Source organism: Hippopotamus amphibius, chromosome 15 (assembly GCF_030028045.1).
Source record: "Hippopotamus amphibius kiboko isolate mHipAmp2 chromosome 15, mHipAmp2.hap2, whole genome shotgun sequence".
Classification (NCBI taxonomy): Eukaryota; Metazoa; Chordata; class Mammalia; order Artiodactyla; family Hippopotamidae; genus Hippopotamus; species Hippopotamus amphibius.
Genome location: NC_080200.1, coordinates 1,636,042 through 1,654,766, shown reverse-complemented (window position 1 = coordinate 1,654,766; position 18,725 = coordinate 1,636,042). Strand labels below are relative to the sequence as shown.

At 54.5% G+C, this 18,725-nt stretch overlaps 1 protein-coding gene across 1 annotated transcript in view; it reads right to left on the bottom strand.

Moving 5' to 3' along the window:
* The window catches only part of TMPRSS9 (transmembrane serine protease 9), a 30,103-nt gene that overhangs the window by 421 nt on the left and 10,957 nt on the right, over positions 1–18,725 (bottom strand). The window contains exons 8-17 of the mRNA XM_057708679.1: positions 13,716–13,990; positions 11,796–11,932; positions 10,719–11,037; positions 9,276–9,447; positions 8,535–8,806; positions 7,469–7,605; positions 3,751–4,147; positions 1,424–1,595; positions 564–829; positions 304–440 (exon numbers count right to left, since the gene is read on the bottom strand). Of these exons, the coding sequence (XP_057564662.1) occupies positions 304–440; positions 564–829; positions 1,424–1,595; positions 3,751–4,147; positions 7,469–7,605; positions 8,535–8,806; positions 9,276–9,447; positions 10,719–11,037; positions 11,796–11,932; positions 13,716–13,990 (2,284 nt within the window). The remainder of the gene's footprint in view (positions 1–303; positions 441–563; positions 830–1,423; positions 1,596–3,750; positions 4,148–7,468; positions 7,606–8,534; positions 8,807–9,275; positions 9,448–10,718; positions 11,038–11,795; positions 11,933–13,715; positions 13,991–18,725) is intronic.

Here is an 18,725-nt window from a genome sequence, read left to right as displayed (position 1 = left end):
GTTCAGTGCTCAGGCGAGCTTTCATCTGGTTGGCGGACCTTGGTGGACCCCTGCCCGGCGGTCCCGGAGCAGAACGGGGTCTTAGCTCCTGAGCCTCTGCGGGGTGGGGGAGGATGCGGTAGGATGGAACTCAGCTCGTTAGGGATGTCCACTAAGTGGTTGTCCAGTGGAAACTCCGAGGCCCAAAAGGTGCCCTGTGCGATTCGTTGGAGGAGGTGCGCTCGGGGTGGGGCCTGGCTGGGGGGCTGCGAGCGTGAGGGCCCCGCCCTGCCGAGCCGGGCCTCCGCCGCACCCTGCGCTCACCGAGCAGCTGTCCACACCGCCCTGCGGGAAGCCGGCGCACAGCATGCGGCTGCTGATCTGCACCGGGTAGAAGCGGCGGCACGTCTGCTCGCTGAGGAGGCGCACGGCCGCCTTCTGCAGCTGCCGCGCCATCGAGCCTGCGGGCGAGACGGGGCTTGGCGGGGCCGCGCCTGCGCCGGCGGGACTCCCGATGGGGGCGTGGGCGGGGCACTTGCCGACGCCCCGCCCCTAACCGCCCGGGGAGAGGCCGCCGTGCCTACCTCCCTCGCGCACGGAGCCCCAGCCGGTGATGACGCAGCGCGCGCCGTCCGGGGGCCGCGGCGCGGGCTCGGGCAGGCAGATGGGCCGCACCAGGCGGCTGCGGCGCACGGGCCCCGCCAGCTCGAGCAGCGCCACGTCGTAGTCGAGCGTGTAGAGGTTGTAGAAGGGGTGCTTGTGGATGCGCGCCACGCGCTCCAGCTGCCCGTCGGCGCCGCTCAGGAACGGCGTGCCCAGGAAGGCCGCCCACTGCTTGGGGTCCCCGTAGCTGCGGGACGTGGGGGACAAGCGTCCGCCCGGATCCCCCCGCCCGGGGCTCCCCCGCACCCTGCCCCGCAGGGGGCTGTGGCCTAGGCCGGCTGGGGACCTAGGATCAGGCGCTTGACCTCTCAGTTGAGTCGTCCCTTTGTCCTAGAACAGTGGGGAGGACGAGGGCGGCCGCGCCCGAATTCGCCCAGCCGGCCACCAGGCACTGACGTGGCCCTGCCAGCTGTGTCCGTTTCCCCCCAGTATTAGGGCTCTGGTGGCAGAGGGACCCTTGTCCTACCTCCCCACCCGCTCTGACCTCGGCTCCACGAGGCACAGCCTGAGCGGGGCCTCTCCATGGAGGGCAGGGCCGCTGGCCCAGCCCTACTGTGCACCCTGCCAGGAAGGGGCTCCCCATGGGGTGGTCTTTGGGGTGGTGCCTGTGCCAGCCCCGCCGCCCTGTGTGGCTGGTCTCGGGCTGGTGGGTGGGCACGGCAGGGCTGCGAGGAGGAGGGGACGGCCTGGGGCAGCGGGTGGCGGGAAAGGGCGGCGCCACCCCCTGAGGTTTCGGGCTACGCTTGGGTCCGGGGGAACCACAGACGCGGGCGGGACTCACACGTCGAAGCAGTGCGCCGCCGACAGCAGCCACCTCTCGGCCACCAGCACGGCCCCGCACCGGTGCTCCCGCCGCCGCAGCCACAGGCTCACCTGCCACGGCCACTCCCCGCGGCCCGCGGCGCTGCCGCCCACGATCCTGGTCAGCGCTGCCGCCGGCGCCAGGCCGCAGTCTGCCGGAGAGGCGGGCGCCGGTTGGAGGGCGGATGGACCGCGCCTCCTCCACGCAGACCACCTGGCGCGCAGCTGCAGGTCTCGGACCCTGGGAGCAGGGGCCGGAGCGGGAAAACCTCGGGACCGAGGCAGGCGGGGCCTGGCGCTTGGTCCTACAAATGAGCCTCCTCTGGGCTTTTCTCAGTGTGTGAAATGCATCTTAGTCTATGTAACCCCCAGCTCGGCGCCCACCTCCCCAGCTGGGGGTCATGCCAGCAGCCCCGCTCGCTCCCCACTCCTTCCAGGCATCTCTCAGTCTCCCAGGAGCCAAGCTCCCTGTGCACCAGGGCCTTTGCACACCCCATGGGCGTCCCAGGAGGCTGGGGCTGGTCTCCCCAGTTCTGCACTGGCTGGTCCTGCTGGATGCCCTCTCTGGGGCTCTTTACCTGGGTCCTAGAGACCCCATGTGCCTCCATCCTGTGACACACCCCTCCCGCACACGAGGTGCACCCTCAGAGCGCAAGGGCAGGAAGAACAGTGGGTGGTCTCAAGGGGCGCTGCAGGGACCCCATCATATAATTCCCACAGGCCCGTTTCCAACTCCAGAGCCAGCTGCCTGCCCCCCCGCATGGTTGGGAAAGGCCCTCCTGTCCCCCCTCAGCAGATATAGAGGGCAGCGGGGAGCAGAAGGGCTCGGCGTCCTCACCGGCGGGGGCGGGCGACAGGGGCCACCTGCCTTGTTCTGTACCAGCCCTGCGACCTGACCCCATCTGGACCTCTCCCGGGACTGGGAGGCCTGGAGACTTAGGCCGGAGCTGCAGCCCCTCTCCTGGCAATGCTACCCTCCCCCCAAGCAGTAGGTGTCATGTCAGGGACCCTCCCCCACCTCTTGGCCGCCACACCCAGAACCGAGAGCGAGAGCCGAGACCCAGAACAAGAGCCATAGCTGTTGGAAAACTAAGAATCACCAGGCTGCAGGCCAGACCCAGCTGCAGAGTTCACGAAAGACAGTATTTCCCCCAGGGATGTGCTGCAGCTGTAAAGTATCAAAATGCCCCCTGCCCGGAGCATCCCTGCTGGACCCACAGCGGGCAGCGAGGTCCCCCTGGGCCTGGAGGATCTAAGTCACAGAGGCTCTGTCCTGACGTCCAGTCCAGTCCAGCGCCTCAGCTGAGGGGCTCCTGATGCGACCTTCCACCTCTGTCTTACCCGTGTGGTCCCTGGGGAGGCACCACATCCAGACCCTGCACCCCCTCTGCCCCCAGATCCCACAGCACTTGCCTCTCCCGCTGTTTGGTGAGTCGCCTCATTGCAGCGAGCCCATAAACCTGACTTTGTGGGTGCAGGTCTCTGTCTGGGGACTTGGGCCGACTGGGCCAGGGTCCTGTATGAATGTGGGGGGTGGGGGTGGCAGGGGGAGGGGGAGGGAAGACAGAAGCCGGGCCCCATTCTCCCCCTGGTGCCCGGGACACTGCAGGTGGTGTCAGTTTGAGCCGTAGGAAATCAGCTACATTTGGTGGGCTTTATTTTTGACCCACAAATCCGGCAGTTTCGTATGGTTCTGATTAATATTTAATAAAAGTGAACTCAGCATCTCAGACACAAGCTCGGGGCCACGTTCTCTGTCACGATGTCTGTCAGCCAGTTACTGGTGACCTGTACCCCCCCCCCTTTAGGCGCCACACAGGAGCCCGTGGGACCAGCTGTTACGTGTGCTTCTGCCCAGTCAGTCCTGGGGCCCTGCTGTCAGGCCTATAAGGGGCTGACTTGAGTTCCCTCCAGAATTCATGTGTGGAAGCCCTGACCACCGGACCTCAGAATGGGTCTGTATTTGGAGATGGGGCCTTAAAAGAGGTGATTAAGGTAACATGAGGTTATCAGGGTGGCCCCAATCCAGTATGACTGGTGTCCTTGTCATAAGGAGATTAGGATAGAGACATCCCCAGAGGGAGACCACGTAAGGACGCAGGGAGAAGGCAGCCGTCCTCACGCCAAGCAGAGGCCTCGGAGGGAACCTGCCTTGCGGACGCCACGATCTCGGACTCCCAGCCTCCAGCACGGGGACAGAGTAAGTGTCTGCTGCTTAAGCCCCACAGACTGGGACACTGATAGCAGCCCTAGCAACTGACACAGGACCCCCGCCTCCCACACGCCTCACTCCATTTCTCCAGGTACCTGGTAGCTGGGTGCCCACAGTGGTCTCTGGGGCGTGTAGAAGTGGTGTCTGTCCCCTAGTGGCAGTGGTCATGGTGGTCGTGGTCCTGTTGGCCAGCTGGCTGGTCACCCTGCTGGTGGCCCAGGGAGTGGGTCCACTGGCCATGACCCCCGGGACTGTGAGGCCAGCCGTCGTCCTGGCAGCGTGCGTGCTGGCGGGCGTCCTCGACGTGGGCAGTGGGGGCGTGGGGAGGGAGTGGGAGGACATGGTGGCCAGGATCCAGCCCTTCAGCCGGGTGATTCGGGTGTACACACCGGGCTTCTTGGCCTGAGCACAGCCGATGCCCCAGCTTACAATGCCCGCCAGGTAGAACACGCCGGGTGTTTCCTCACAGGCCAGGGGTCCCCCAGAGTCACCCTGAAGAGGAAGGACAGGGGGCCAGCTGACCATCCCGGCACCCTCTCTGCAGAGGCACTGCCAGGCCCTCCTGTGCTCCCCCAAGTGGGAGAAGCTCCTCAGCAGAGCTGGACACACGAGACCTCAGCAGGACTGCCCTCATCCACGTGGGGCTGCAGCGCCTCGTGTGACCTTGAGCGAAGTCAGCTCTATGAGCCAAGATTGCTCTTTTGCGTTGGAAACAAAACAAAACAGCAGAAAACTCTAAAGAAAAAACAGCCCTCCTGGGCAGGAATATGCAATGGGAAAGTCTTTTCAGCAAGTGGTGCTGGGGAATGGGACAGCCACATGTAAATCAATTAAGTTAGAACACTCCCTCTCACCACAGACGAAAATAAACTCAAAATGGCTTAAAGACTTAAATATAAGACATGACACCATAAAACTGGCAGAGCGCATAGGCGAAACATTCTCTGACATAAATCGTATCAGTGTTTTCTTGGTAAGTCTCCCAAGGCAATAGAAATAAAAGCAAAAATAAACAAGTGGGACCTAATGAAATTTACAAGCTTTTACACAGCAAAGGAAACCATAAAAACAAAAAGACAACCTATGGAGTGGGAGAAAATATTTGTAAATGATGCAACTGACAAGGGCTTAATCTACAAAGTATACAAACAGCTCATACAACACAACAACAAAAAACCCAATCGAAAAGGCAGAAGACCTTAATAGACATTTCTCCAAAAGAAGACATTCAGTTGGCCAGCAGGCACATGAAAAGATGCTCAACATCAGTAATTATTAGGAAAATGCAAATCAAAACTACAAGGGTACTTGTCTGGTGGTCCAGTGGTTAAGAGTCCAAGCTCCCAATGCAGTGGGCCCAAATTTAATCCCTGGTCGCAACTAGATCCCGCATGCCGCGACTAAGAGCCCACATGCTGCAATTAAAAGATCCTGCATGCCACAACTAAGACCCAGTGCAGCCAAATAAATAAACATTTAAAAAACAAAAACACCCAAAAAACTACAACAAGGTAACACCTTACACAGGTCAGAATGGCCATCGTCAAAAAGTCTACAGGGATTTCCCTGGTGGCGCAGTGGATAAGAATCCAGCTGCCAATGTAGGGGACACAGGTTCGATGCCTGCTCCAGGAAGATCCCACATGCCGCAGAGCAACTACGCCCGTGAGCCACAACTCTTGAGCCTGTGTGCTGCAACTACTGAAGCCCACACACCTAGAGCCGGTGCTCTGCAACAAGAGAAGCCACCACAATGAGGAGCCCGTGCACCACAATGAAGAGTAGCCCCCACTCGTCACAACTAGAGAAGTCTGTGCACGGCAATGAAGACCCAACGCAGACAATAACTTTAAAAAGTCTAGGACTTCCTAGGTGGCGCAGTGGTTAAGAATCTGCCTGCCAATGCAGCGGACACGGGTTCGAGCCCTGCCCTGGGAAGATTCCACATACCACAGAGCAACTAAGCCTGGGTGCCACAACTATTGAGCCTGTGCTCTAGAGCCTGTGAGCCACAACTACTGAGCCCATGTGCCTAGGGCCTGTGCTCCACAACAAAAGCCACTACAGTGAGGAGCCTGTGTACCACAATGGAGAGTAGCCCCCGCGCGCAGCAACTAGAGAAAGCCCGTGTGCAGCAATGAAGACCCAATGCAGCCAATAAATAAATTAAAAAAAAAAAAAGTCTACAAATAGCAAGGGCTGGGGAGGGTGTGGATAAAAGGGAACCCTCCTAAAGTGTTGGTGGGAATGTAAGTTGGTGCAGCCACTGTGGAGAACAGTATGGAAGTTCCTTAATAAACTAAAAATAGGGACTTCCGTGGCGGTGCAGGGGTTAGGTTTCTATGCTTCCACTGCAGGGGCACGGGTTTGATTCCCTGGTTGGGGAACTAAGATCCTACATGCTTCAAGGCGCGGCCAAAAAAAAAAAAAACACTACTAAAAACAGAGTTGCTACATGATCCAACAATCCCACTCCCGGGCATATATCTGGAGGAAACTCTAATTTGAAAAGATACATGCACCCCTATGTTCACAGCAGCACTATTTACAGTAGCCAAGACATGAAAACAACCTAAGTGCCCATCAACGGAGGAATGGGTAAAGAAGATGTGGTACCTATATACAATGCAATATTACTCAGCCATAAAAAAGAATGAAATAATGCCATTTGCAGCAACATGGATGGAGCTAGAGATTGTCATACTAAGTGAAGTAAGCCAGAAAGAGAAACACAATTGCCATATGATATCAGGTAGAATCTAAAATATGACACAAATTAACTTGTTTACAAAGCAGAAACAGACTCACAGACATAGAGAACAGGCTTGTGGTTGCCAAGGGGGAAGGGGAGGGGAGGGAAAATTAAGAATTTAGGATTAACAGACATGCTACTACGTATAAAAGAAACAAGGATTTACTGCAGAGCACAGGGAACTCTTCACTATCCTGAAATAAACTATAATGGAAAAGAATATATATTTGTATGTGTGTGTATGTGTATACACACACACAGTGTATAACTGAATCACTTTGCTGTACACCAGAAACTAACAACATTGCAAATCAACTATACTTCAGTAAAATAAAAATTTAAAAGCATGTTGTTTACTGTAGGTTTCCATTATATATTTATCATAGGGTTAGAATTTACTTTTTCAAAAGGGTTGTTAAAAATTGCCAGATGCTAAGACGATCCTATTTCTCCCCTTCAGGGTTCCAATGCAGTGAATAGCATTACTGGATTCTCCTATGCACAGCCAAAGTTTTTAGACATCAACTCCCCTTGGTGGTGATGTATTTTCTTCTTAATACCCAACTGGACTGAGTTTGCTAATATTTTATTAAGGGTATTTGCATCTATGCTTCGACGTAAGACGGGCCTATGCGCTTCCTTACCTGTGTGTTTCTCTGGCCTTGAGAGTGAGGTCAGCTGGCTTTTTATGTTCTGGGGTCAATTTTTTTCCCCTTAAAATGGGCCATCCACATGTCAGGTGTGACAGGGTAGTCATATATATGATTAGCTTTCCTTCAGTTACACACACTACACAGCTTTAAAATCAATATGTATACATTTCGTGTAGATCTGCCACATACTTTGAAACTGCTGCCTCGTCTTCTCTTTGAATATTTTACAATCTCTCTAAATCATACATTAAAGGGCACGTACATGGTCTCCAGGTTTTCCCTGCTCAAACTCCACTGCACCGAAAATCCTCTTCTTTCTACTTTGCGCGGGAGAAGCCGGGCCCCACGCGAATCGCCTGGGGGAGGGTGCCAGCCCTGTGAATGCTGCCGGGCCCCTCCCGGACTCACCTGGCAGGAGTCGACCTTGCCCTCCAGGAACCCCGCACAGATCATCCTGTCTGTGAGTGAGAAGTTGTAGAGGGCATTGCATGCCTTCTGGTCTATGATACCCACAGACGCCCGCTGCAGGAGGTCAGGCTTGGTGGCTGCCAGGACAAGGAGACCCCCCAGGGCCGCTTACAGAGGGGCCACTGTTCAGTAGCCGGCTTCACTCCCACCACCGCCCCAGAGGGAGGTACCATCTCATCCTACAGACCAAGGCACAGAGGCTCACATCCTTGCAGGGATGCGTGTAAAGTCTCAGAGTGAGAAGGAGGTGGACCCCACCCTAGAATCTCACCACTGTCCCCAAGCGGATTCCCTAGCACTGTGGGTGACCTGCAGGGGGGCTACACTGAGCTTTCATTGGAAGCATTAATTCTTGGGGGGGCTTCCAAAGCTATACCAGGGACGTCCCTGGTGGTCCAGCTGTTGGCTCCACTCCCAGTGCTGGGGGCCCGGGCTTGATCCCTGCTCAGGGAACTAGATCCCGCATGCCGCAACTAAAGATCTGGCACAGCCAATAAATAAATACAACCCCCCCCCCAAAATATAACAAGGGTCCCCAAACTTTTTCCATAAAGGGCCACAGAGTAAATATGTTCTGCTTTACGGGCCAGACAGTCTCTGCTGGTACCACCCCGCTCTGCTTTTGTAGCAGGAAAGCTTCCCCAGCCATCTGTAATGAATGGGCGTGGCTGTGTGCCAATAAAACTTTATTTAAAAAAGCAGCTACTGGGGCTTCCCTGGTGGTCCAGCAGTTAAGACTCCGAGCTCCCAATGCAGGGGGCTCGGGTTGAATCCCTGGTCAGGGAACTAGATCCTGCATACCTGCAACTAAGACCCAGAGCAGCCAAATAAAGAAATTAAAAAAACAAACAAACAAACAAACATGTTCCTCTAGGATTCACAGGGATTCAGAGAAATTAAAAAAGAAAAACAAAAACAAAAAACCTTGGGCCTGTGGGTGGGAGTTTGCAACCCTGAAGTAGTGAAGTGAGTGGTCTGCGGGTGGGAGTGGGGCGCCGGAGCTCACCGTTTCCCTCCTGCGTGTTTCCCCATCCAGAGATGACGCACTTACGGCCCACGGGGAACTTCTGAATGGCCAGTGGGAGGCAGATGGGCTGCACGTACTTGTTGAAGACCAGGGGCCTGGCCAGCTCCAGCACGGCCACGTCGAAGTCCAGGATGCTGGGGTTGTACTGGGGGTGCAGCACCGCCCGCCTGAGCCCCATCTTCACGGGGCTCCCGCCGATGCCCGAGAGGGACGCGGTGCCCAGGTGGGCGCGCACCAGCTCCACCTTCGTGCTGCTGGGAAGGGCCGATCAGACTCCCTGCCGCCGCCCCCAGGGCACCGGGCAGAGCTGCAGGGTCCAGGCCCCGGGGAGGGCCCCAGGGGACTGCGGGTGAGGCAGGGAGCCCCTGGGCCTCATTTCCTTCTGGGACAAGAAGGCATAAGAGACCCCTACGGCTCTGTGACAGTCAGAGGTCAAGGCCGCCTGCCTTTGAGCGAAGGGGAGGAGCCTGCCCCCCCACTCCTCAGCCCCCGTGTCCCCCACAGACCAGCTCCACAGGCTCCTCCCAGAAGCTGCTCCCCAGAGCCCCCTACTTCTTCCCGCTGCCCCCCAACCCCCTGCAGCTAGACATGAGCCTGGAGGGGAGGGGAGGCCCCCGAGCACACGGATGGCCACCTGCTTGGTCCTAAGTGGCCTCTGAAGGCATGAGAACGTGACGGTGGGGGGACCTGGTGGTGATGGGGGAGCCGAGGGGGCCTTACTGGTTGAAGCAGTGGGCGGCCGACAGTAGCCAGCGGTCCCCCACCACGGTGGCGCCGCAGAAGTGCCGGGAACCCTCCTTCAGGCTGACCTGCCAGGGCACCTCCCCGGAGGCGGCCCCGAACCCGCCCACGATCCGGGTGGGCTTCTCCAGCGCCGGCCTGGCCCCGCACTCTGCGAGGACAAGACAGGAGGGCCGGGCATCTCAGCCTGCTCGGCGGGGGACCCCCGGTCCAGAGGGGCCTCGGACACCGGGCGTGGCCGCCGGGCTCTGGCTGAGCAGGGCCCACAGATGCAGACATCGAGGCTCAGAGGGGCCCTAAGGTCTCGAGCAAGCGCGTGGCCCGGCTGGGGGGATGTGGGTGAAAAAAGGCAGAATCGTAGCAGCCCGGCGCCACCAGCCTCAGCACCACAGACACCGGCACGCAGCCCCAACGCCACAACCCCAGGCCACTCTGGACGAAGGCAGGGTTGGGTTATTCAGGGGTTGGGGGCAGGGCGGGTGCAGGCAACATTTAAATGAGGCAGAGTTCAACAACGATACTCCAATAAAAATTAATGTTAAAAAATAACCAGAAAAAGAAAAAACAGTTGGTTTGATATTCATTTCCATAGGCCAAAACAAACTATCAAAATTTTTTCATTTGTACTTGTTATATATAATTTTTCCTATATGATGTGTGATGTTTATTTGATTGTATGCACGTGTGTGTACACACGTGCATGTGCGTCTTTAATAATATATCTTTGGCCAGGCACACAGTACTTTGAAAAACTGGTATGTACTCAAAATAAATCATGTATTCTTTCTAATGGGAGTGTATTTTACTATTCTTCCCACTCTTTATTTTTAAATGTTTAATAAAGATGGGGAGCACATCTTAATTGACTTTGTATACCACCATCTGTCAGAATTTCACATTATTGATGACAACATAAATCTTTAACTGTTGAATGACTGAATCAGAGCAACCAAGAATAAAGGAGATTTTTTGTTAAAAAAAAAAAAAATGAGGCAGAGTTTCAACTGGCTCCGAGCCTCGCTGGTCTGTGGGACCACAAAGTGGGATCAGTGTCAGATCCCGGCAGTGACTGGACCTGGGGTCCTTGGAAACCACAAAGTGGAGACAGGTGGAGAACATGTGTGCTTCATGTGCAGGCTGTGTCCGTGAAAACCCAAGTCCGTCTCTCCCACCCTGGCCCCACCGTCATGGTCACTGGCCTCTTGCTGACCCTTCAGGATATTCTGAGTACAGTCTCCTGGACGCTTGAGCTTATCAGGCAGTAAACGTGAAAGGCGACCACGTGCCTTTGCCTGTGTACCTGACAGACATCACTAATCAACCACCCATCTCTTCCCCACAGAGTGCTTCAGCAAGCCAGTACCAATCCACCCGACCTTGCATGCAGCAGACACCCACTTCTGCTGTCTCCCCAGAATGTACCTTGTGGCTTAGAAGCGGTGGCTAAGTCCAGAAGTGCGGTGCTGGGGGCCAGCATGGGTTTGGTGGTGGTGTTGACCACTGGACTCTTGGAGCTGGTGGGCCAGGCAGTGCTGGGGGTGGCGGGGGCGGGAGCCGCCGTGGGGGCCAGAGGCTTGCTTGCAGTGGTGATGGCTTCCAGGATCCAGTCACGCAGCCTGGTCACTCGGGCGTAGACCCCCGGACGCTGGGCTTCTGCACAGCCGATTCCCCAGCTCACAATGCCAGCCAGAAAGAACCTTCCAGAGGGCTCCTCACAGACCAGGGGGCCCCCGGAGTCACCCTGGGAGACAAAGACACACCGTCAGGAGGGGTTGGGGCTCCCCGGCTGCAGCCGGTCTCAATCCCAGAGCCGCAGGGTCAGAGAAGGAGCCCTGGTCAGGGACCTTTCTCCCCACGAGCTCACGGAGCACATATGGGCTGATACCTCACATCTCAGAACCTCGGTCTCCTCTTCTAAAAAATTAAATAGGACACTTGGACTATGGGATCTCTAAGGCCTCTTTCAGTTCTACCACTGACAATTAAAAACCCAACCCAAATAAACAACATCCCCTCCCCTCCTTAGCCCAGTAGACCTTGGATAATGTCACCAGTGGCTTAGGAAACTCCCATCATCTCACCGGCAGCTGCAGCATCCTCCTGAAGTGCCAGATCTGCCCTCACTCAGCCTGTCTTGCTATCCTTTGCCTTCTCCTCACATCCAGCTCACCATGACTCTTTCGTCCTTAAACACAAGCTCTCTTACTATTTCCCGCCGTTTTCTCCAGCTTCCAGCTCTGACGTGGCAACCTAGCAGCCTTTCCCCACCCACCAGATCTTGGAAAGGAGAGCAAAGATATAAACTAAAAAGAAAGAGGAAATTCACAGCCACATGAAAAACCAAGCAGAGGAAATCTTGGTGGTGGACTCGAAACAGAAGCTCCCCTGTCCAGGGAGAGGGGAGCCTCAGGTGGGAAACTGAGGGCCTTTCCCAGCTGCCTCTGGGGCTGGCAGGGCATTGTCTGGGGCCTCTGGCCTCTTCCCAGGTGCCAGGCTCACCTGGCAGGAATCCACCTTCCCATCCAAGTAGCCGGCACACACCATCCTGTCGGTGAGTGTGTGGCCGTACAGGCTGGCGCACAGGGCCTGGTCCAGCAGCTCCACGGTGGCTTTCTGAAGCATCTCTGGTTTGACCACTGCCCAGGATGGGGAGAGAGGAGCAGGGTGAGCACTCCGGGACCCCAGCAGCCACCCCAAGCCAGGAGGCTGAGCCTCAGTTTCCCCAGCTGCAGTGGAGCTGCTGCAGCCCCAGCTCAGAAAAGAGCCAGGTCCACCAATGCCCATTGACCACCCTCTCGGCCTGGACAGCTAAGCAGCATCAAAGTTAACACCCCAGGACCAGGCTCCTCCCCTCCCCTCCTGAAACCTGCCCTCACGAGTGCCCCCTTACCTGCTAGAATCTTTCTCTTATCTTGGCAGTAGCCCCATCTTGGCTAAACATTAAATCAGATTATGTAGCCTTCTCCTCAAACCTTCCAGGGCATTTGCCACCCCCATCCCCAGCTCAACACAAATACCCAAGCTTGGACCACCTACCCTGGCTACCCCAGGCCCTTTGCACATGCTGTTCCAGCCGCCAACAATGCTTGTCCCTGCAGAATGTCTGCCTTCCTCCTCTCATCTCCTATTTTTTTTTTTTCTTTTTTTGTGGCGCACGGGCTTAGCTGCTCTAAAGCATGTGGGATCTTCCTGGAGCAGGGATCGAACCCGTGTCCCCTACATTGGCAGGCAGATTCTTAACCACTGCGCCACCTAGGAAGCCCTCATCTCCTATTTTAAATTGTAGCCCCCTCCCCACCCCTACCTTATTTTTCTCCATTCTGTACATCACCATCTGTCACGTATCTTGTTTATTATCTACTGCCCCCTGGAATTGTGCTGTCCAGTACGGTAGCCACTGGCCACACGAGGCTCTTTAAAGGCAGGTGGAGATTCATTACAATGAAATAAAACATAAAACCCAGTTTCTCGGTCACGCTGGCCTGTGTCATGGGTCTGCTGGCTCCTGTAGTGTACGGCACAGATGGGGCCTGTGTCCACCTCCCAGGGAGGTTCTATTGGGCAGCGCTGATCTGGACCGGGGGCTCCATGTGGACAGGGGTTTCTTCTGATTTGCTTCCTGCCCAGTCCCTAGAGTCGGGATGCCTGGTCTTAGCTGAAGTGTCACCATCTCAGGCCCCTTCCTGAAGCTGATCCCACCCCCAGTTTAATTTTCCTCCTGGTTTCCTTCCCAGCATTTATCACCATCAGATGACAGTCAATTCGAGGCAGCTCTTTTCTATAAAGTCGCCCAAACACTGAATCAGCGAACACTGCCCCACCGCACCTGGGGATACACAGGATCAGGCTCCTGTGAGCCTCTGGTCACAGCCAATCCACATGTAACTCCGTGACGGTGCATGTGTGTCTGCTTAAGGACACCTCACTTAACATACATTGTTGATACAATTAACACTGAGCTCACAGCCCACAGCCACGTAACTCCCCTGAACAAAGCTCACGAAACACATACTTTCTCCCTGAAGGCACGCCCAGCCCTCCTGCACCTAGGACGCTAGCCAGCACTCCAGCTCTACGCTTGGGGCCTGCTTAGATTTTGTGAAATCTGCCACAAAAAGCACAAAAATGAAAAAAATAAAAATAAAAAAGGTGGCAGTAAATAGATAACGAAGAGGACGCCGGTTTCCAGTCTGAGCTGAATCAAGAAGGCAGCACACCACACGGCTCCACCTCAGCTGGGAACGACTCAAACTGCACATCAGGGAACCACCACAGACCCCCCACGAGTAGCCACCTGGGTGACACACGACTTTTAGCGAGTAGGCGAATTCGCACATACGGAATCCGCGGCTAATGAGACCGGACCGCGTGCGGCTTGCTTGGCTTGGCTTTTCTGGCTGCCGGGCGGCGGGTGCTTACGGAAATCCTCCTTGAGGTAGCCCCAGCCCGAGATCAGACACTTCCTCCTGGGCGGGAAGACGTGCGTGGCGGCGGGGACGCACACGGGCTGCACGTGCCTGCTGAAGGGCAGGGGGCCGCCCAGCTCCAGCACCGCCACGTCGAAGTCGGCCGTGTCAGGGTTGTAGGAGGGGTGCGGGATGATCCGGGCCACGCGGGCCCACACCGTGCTGGCCTCTGAGCCGCTGAGGTAGGTGCTGCCCGCGTAGGCCACCCACTCGGTGGGGTCTTGGAATCTGCAGGGTAGACACACACCCCCGCTCAGAGGCCCACCAAGGATGCGGCAGGAGGGTGAGGACGAGACACTCGCCCAGTGGGCAGATGTCAGGTGGGCGCCCCAAAACTCACACATCGAGACTAATAGTACTATTTTCATACAACACTGTCAAAAATTAGAATAAAAATAAAACAAAACATGGTGCACGAATTATCAACATTTTAAACAAAGACAGGACCCGACAGGGCTGGGAATAGGGGGAGGGGAGTGAGGCGTTGCCTATGGATTGGCTATTGGACGACACTCCGTGGCTGTTTTTATTTTTCTCGGGTGTGATGGTGGTGTTGTGGGTATGCGAGAGACTGTTGTCTGTTTGCATAGATGTGCGTGGGAGAGTCCGAGGCGAGGCGTCATGATGTTTTCTACTTAATTTCAAATGCTTTGGCAAAGATATATATGAATGAACCGTATGTGTGAATAATTACAGATGCAGACACTGGGAGAGGAAGCCAATATGGCAAAATAGTAACAACTTTTGAAATCAGACACAGGCATACGGGGTTCGTAGTTCTATTTTTTCATCTTACTTAGAATTTAAATATTTTCATAATAAAAGATTGAGAGAAGTGAAATTTAAAATGATAAAAAGCACCTCTTCTTGCCCTGAACGTCATCGCTTATGTGACCAGTGTTCCCCAGACTGTCACTTTCCCTGGGAATCCTAGCAGGCTGTTCCGTTAGTGACTCCAGGAAAATTCGTAGGTGATGGTTTCCCAGGGGAGCCCATGCTTCCTGTTGCCCTGCCCTGCCCCCGAGGACTCCTCGGATGGAAATAACCGAACAGCAATGCCTGGCACCGCCAGAGGCTTCCAGAACCTTCTCCCACCTTTGGCTGGCTCCATTCTGATTGGCCACTCTGGTCGTTAAAGATTCTGACCATCCTTAGCAACAACAACAACAACACAACCTGATTCAAAACGGGGCAAAGACCCTGAAGAGATATTGCTCCAAAGATGGAACAATGTCACACAAATGTCACACAGATGGCCAACAAGCACACGAAAAGATGCTCAACATCACTCATCATCAGGAAAAGGCAGGTCAAAGCCACAGTGAGACATTACTTCACACCCAGTCAGATGGCTATCATTAAAAACAAACAAACAAAGTAACAAGCAAGGATGTGGAGAGATTGGAAGACGGGCCAAGATGGAAGAGTAGAAAGACCCTGGGCTCACCTCCTCTCATGAGCTCACCCAAATCACAACTACCTGCAGAAGAACCGCTGATGAAAAAGACTGGAACCTACCAGAACAGATCTTCTACAACTAAAGACATAAAGAACAAACCACAGGGACTTCCCTGGTGGCGCAGTGGTTAAGAATCCGCCTGCCAAGGCAGGGGACACGGGTTCGATCCCAGGTCTGGGAAGACCCCACGTGCCATGGAGGAACTAAGCCCGTGAGCCACAACTACTGAGCCCACACACTGCAACTACTGAAGCCCGCATGCCTAGAGCCCATGATCCCCAACAGGAGAAGCCACCACAATGAGAAGCCTGCGCACCAAAATGAAGAGTAGCCCCGGCTCTCCGCAACTAGAAAAAGCCTGTGTACAGCAATGAAGACCCAATGCAGCCAATAAATTAATTAATTAAAAAAAAAAAAAGAATGAAACACAACAAGACATGTAGGAGGGGGGCCAACGCGTTATATAATCAAATCCCAGGCCCCCAGGCAGGTGACCCACAAACTGAGAATAGTTACATGGCAGAGGTTCTCCCACGGGAGCGAGAGTTCTGAGCTCCATGTTAGGCTCCCCAGCCCGGGGGTCCCGCACTGGGAAGAGGAGCCCCCAGAGCATTTGGCTTTGGAGGCCAGCAGGGCTTAACGGCAGGAGCTCCCCCCAGGACTTGGGGGAAGAGAGGTTTCACTCTTAAAGGACACACAGAATCTCAAGTGCACCGGGACCCAGGGCAAAAGCAGTAATTTGATAGGAGCCTGGGCCTGACCCACCTGCTGGTCTTGGAGGGTCTCCTGGGGAGGCAAAGGGGAGCAGCTGTGGGTTACCATGGGGACACAGACACGGGCGGCAGAGGTACTGGGGAACATTCAGCCACGTGAACACTGATGTTGGTGGCCGCCATCTTGGCTCTTTAGTGCCGAGACCCGGCCCCGCCCAACAGCCCACAGGTGCCAGCGCTGGGATGCCTCAGGCCACTCAGGCAGGACACAGCCCCACCCATCAGCAGACAGGCTGCCTGGAGACGCCCCCTGGGCCCACAGCCACCTCTAGACACAGCCCTAGACGCAGCCCTGCCCACCAGAGGACCAAGACCCAGCTCCGCCCGTCAGTGGGCAGCACCGGCCCCGCCCTCCAGGAAGCCTGCACACGCTGCTAGACCAGCCTCACCCATCAGTGGGTGGACACCAGAGGCAAGAAAACCATGATCCCACAACAAAGGCCAGACCCTACCTGGGGAACAGTTGGGCCACAGCCCTGCCCACTGGCAAACCAATGCAACCTTTGGGAGACTCCAGAACGCATACCCAACTGTATCGGGAACCAGCCCCACCAGCAACAATGATCTGAAATGAGCTCTGGGATCCCTGGGCCCTGCAGCCACACCCCAGGAACCAGCTCTGCCTGCCCGTAGTCCAGCACTAACCCCAGGACCTGGCTTCACCTGCCAGTGGGTGGGCAACAGCCCCAGAATCTTCAGGACCTTGACTCTGCCCACCAGTGAGCCAGCACTAGCCCCAGGCCCCCTAGGATCCCATAACCAGCTACCTTGTGACCAGGCCCCACTAAACAGCAGCCAACAGCATCCACACAAGACAGAGCCTGGCAGCGAACCAAGCCTACCAGACCACTCACATACATGGTCAGCCTGCTACAACAGAAGGACCCACACAGCCCTTGTAGAGGGAACCCCTAGAGCTTGGGTGATGAGCAGGGATCCCGTGCACTGCTGGGACGCATAGGACACCTCCTACAGAGGCCACTTCTCCAAGGTTGAGAAATGTAACTAACCTACCACAGACATAAAAATACAAATGGCAACTTAGACAAAATGAGGCAGCAAAGGAACATGTTCCAGAGGAAGGAACAAGATAAAACCCCAGAAGAAGAACTAAGTGAAGTGGAGACAGGCAACCTATCTGAGAAAGAGTTCGGGGTAGTGACCATAAAGATGATCAAAGAACTCGGAAGGAGGATGGATGCACAGAGTGAGAAGTTAGACATTTTTAACAAAGAGTTAGAAAATGTAAAGAACAACCAAACACAAATATGAAGAATGCAATAAATGAAATGAAATGTACACTAGAAGGAATCAAAAGTAGACTAAAAGAGGCGGAAGAACAGATCCGTGAGCTGGAAGACAGAGTAGGGGAAATCACTACCAACAAACAGAAAAAAGGAAAAAAAGAGTGAAAAGAAATGAGGACAGTTTAATAGACTCTAGGACAACATGAAGTATGCTAATATTCACCTTACAATATTTATGTTATAGAGAAGACAGAAAGAACCCGAGAAAATATTTGAAGAGATGATAGCTGAAAACCTCCCTACCTTGGGAAAGGAAACAGTCACCCAAGTCAAGGAAGTATAGAGAGTCCCATAAGATTAACCCAAAGGTAACAAACCAAGACACTTCGTAATCAAAATGACAAAAATCGAAGACAGAATATTAAAAGCAGCAAGGGAAGAGCAACAAATTACATACAAGGGAACTCCTATAAGGTTATCAGCTGACTTTTCAGCAGAAACTCTGCAGGCCAGAAGGGAGTGGCATGATATATTTAACATGATGAAAGGGAAAAGCCTACAACCAAGAATTCTCTACCCAGCAAGGCTCTCGTTCAGATTTGATAGAGATCAGAAGCTTTACAGACAAGCAAAAGCTAAAAGAACGCAGCACTACCAAGCCAGCTTTACAATAAATGTTAAAGGAACTTCTCAAAGATGTGGAGAAATTGGAACCTTCGTGCACTGCTGGTGGGAATGGAAAATGGTGCAGCCAATGTGGAAAACAGGATAGTGGTTCCTCAAAAGAGTAAAGAACTCCACCTCTGGGTTTATACCCAAAGGAATTGAAAGCAGCGGCTCGGACACTTGCACACCCATGTTCATAGCAGTATTATTCACAGCAGCCAAAAGGTGGACACAACCCAACTGTCCATCGATGGATGAATGAATAAACACGTCCACCCACACTGGAATACTATTTGGCCATAACAAGGAAAGACACGCTGACACACACCACAACATGGATGAACCTTGAAAACATGTTAAGTGAGAGGTCAGTCACAAAAGGACAAGTACTGGGACGTCCCTGGTGGTCCAGTGGTAAAGAATCTGCCTTACAATGCAGGGGATGTGGGTTTGGTCCCTGGTCAGGGAACTAAGATCCCACATGTCTCAGGGCAACTAAGCCCACACGCCACAACTACTAAGCTCACACACTTCAAGTAGAGAGGCTGTGTGCTGCAAACTACAAAGCCCACGTGCTCTGGAACCTATGTGCCACAACTACAGAGCCCATGCACCCTGGAGCCTGCATGCCACAACTAGAGAGAGAAAAAACCCTCACGCCACAACTAGAGAGAAGCCCATGTACACAATGAAGAGCCTGCACACTGCAATGAAGAGCCCGCATGCCTCAACAAAGATCCCACATGCCACAACTAAGACCCGATGCAGCCAAAAATAAATAAACAAAACAAACAAAAGGACAAGTACTGTCTGATTCC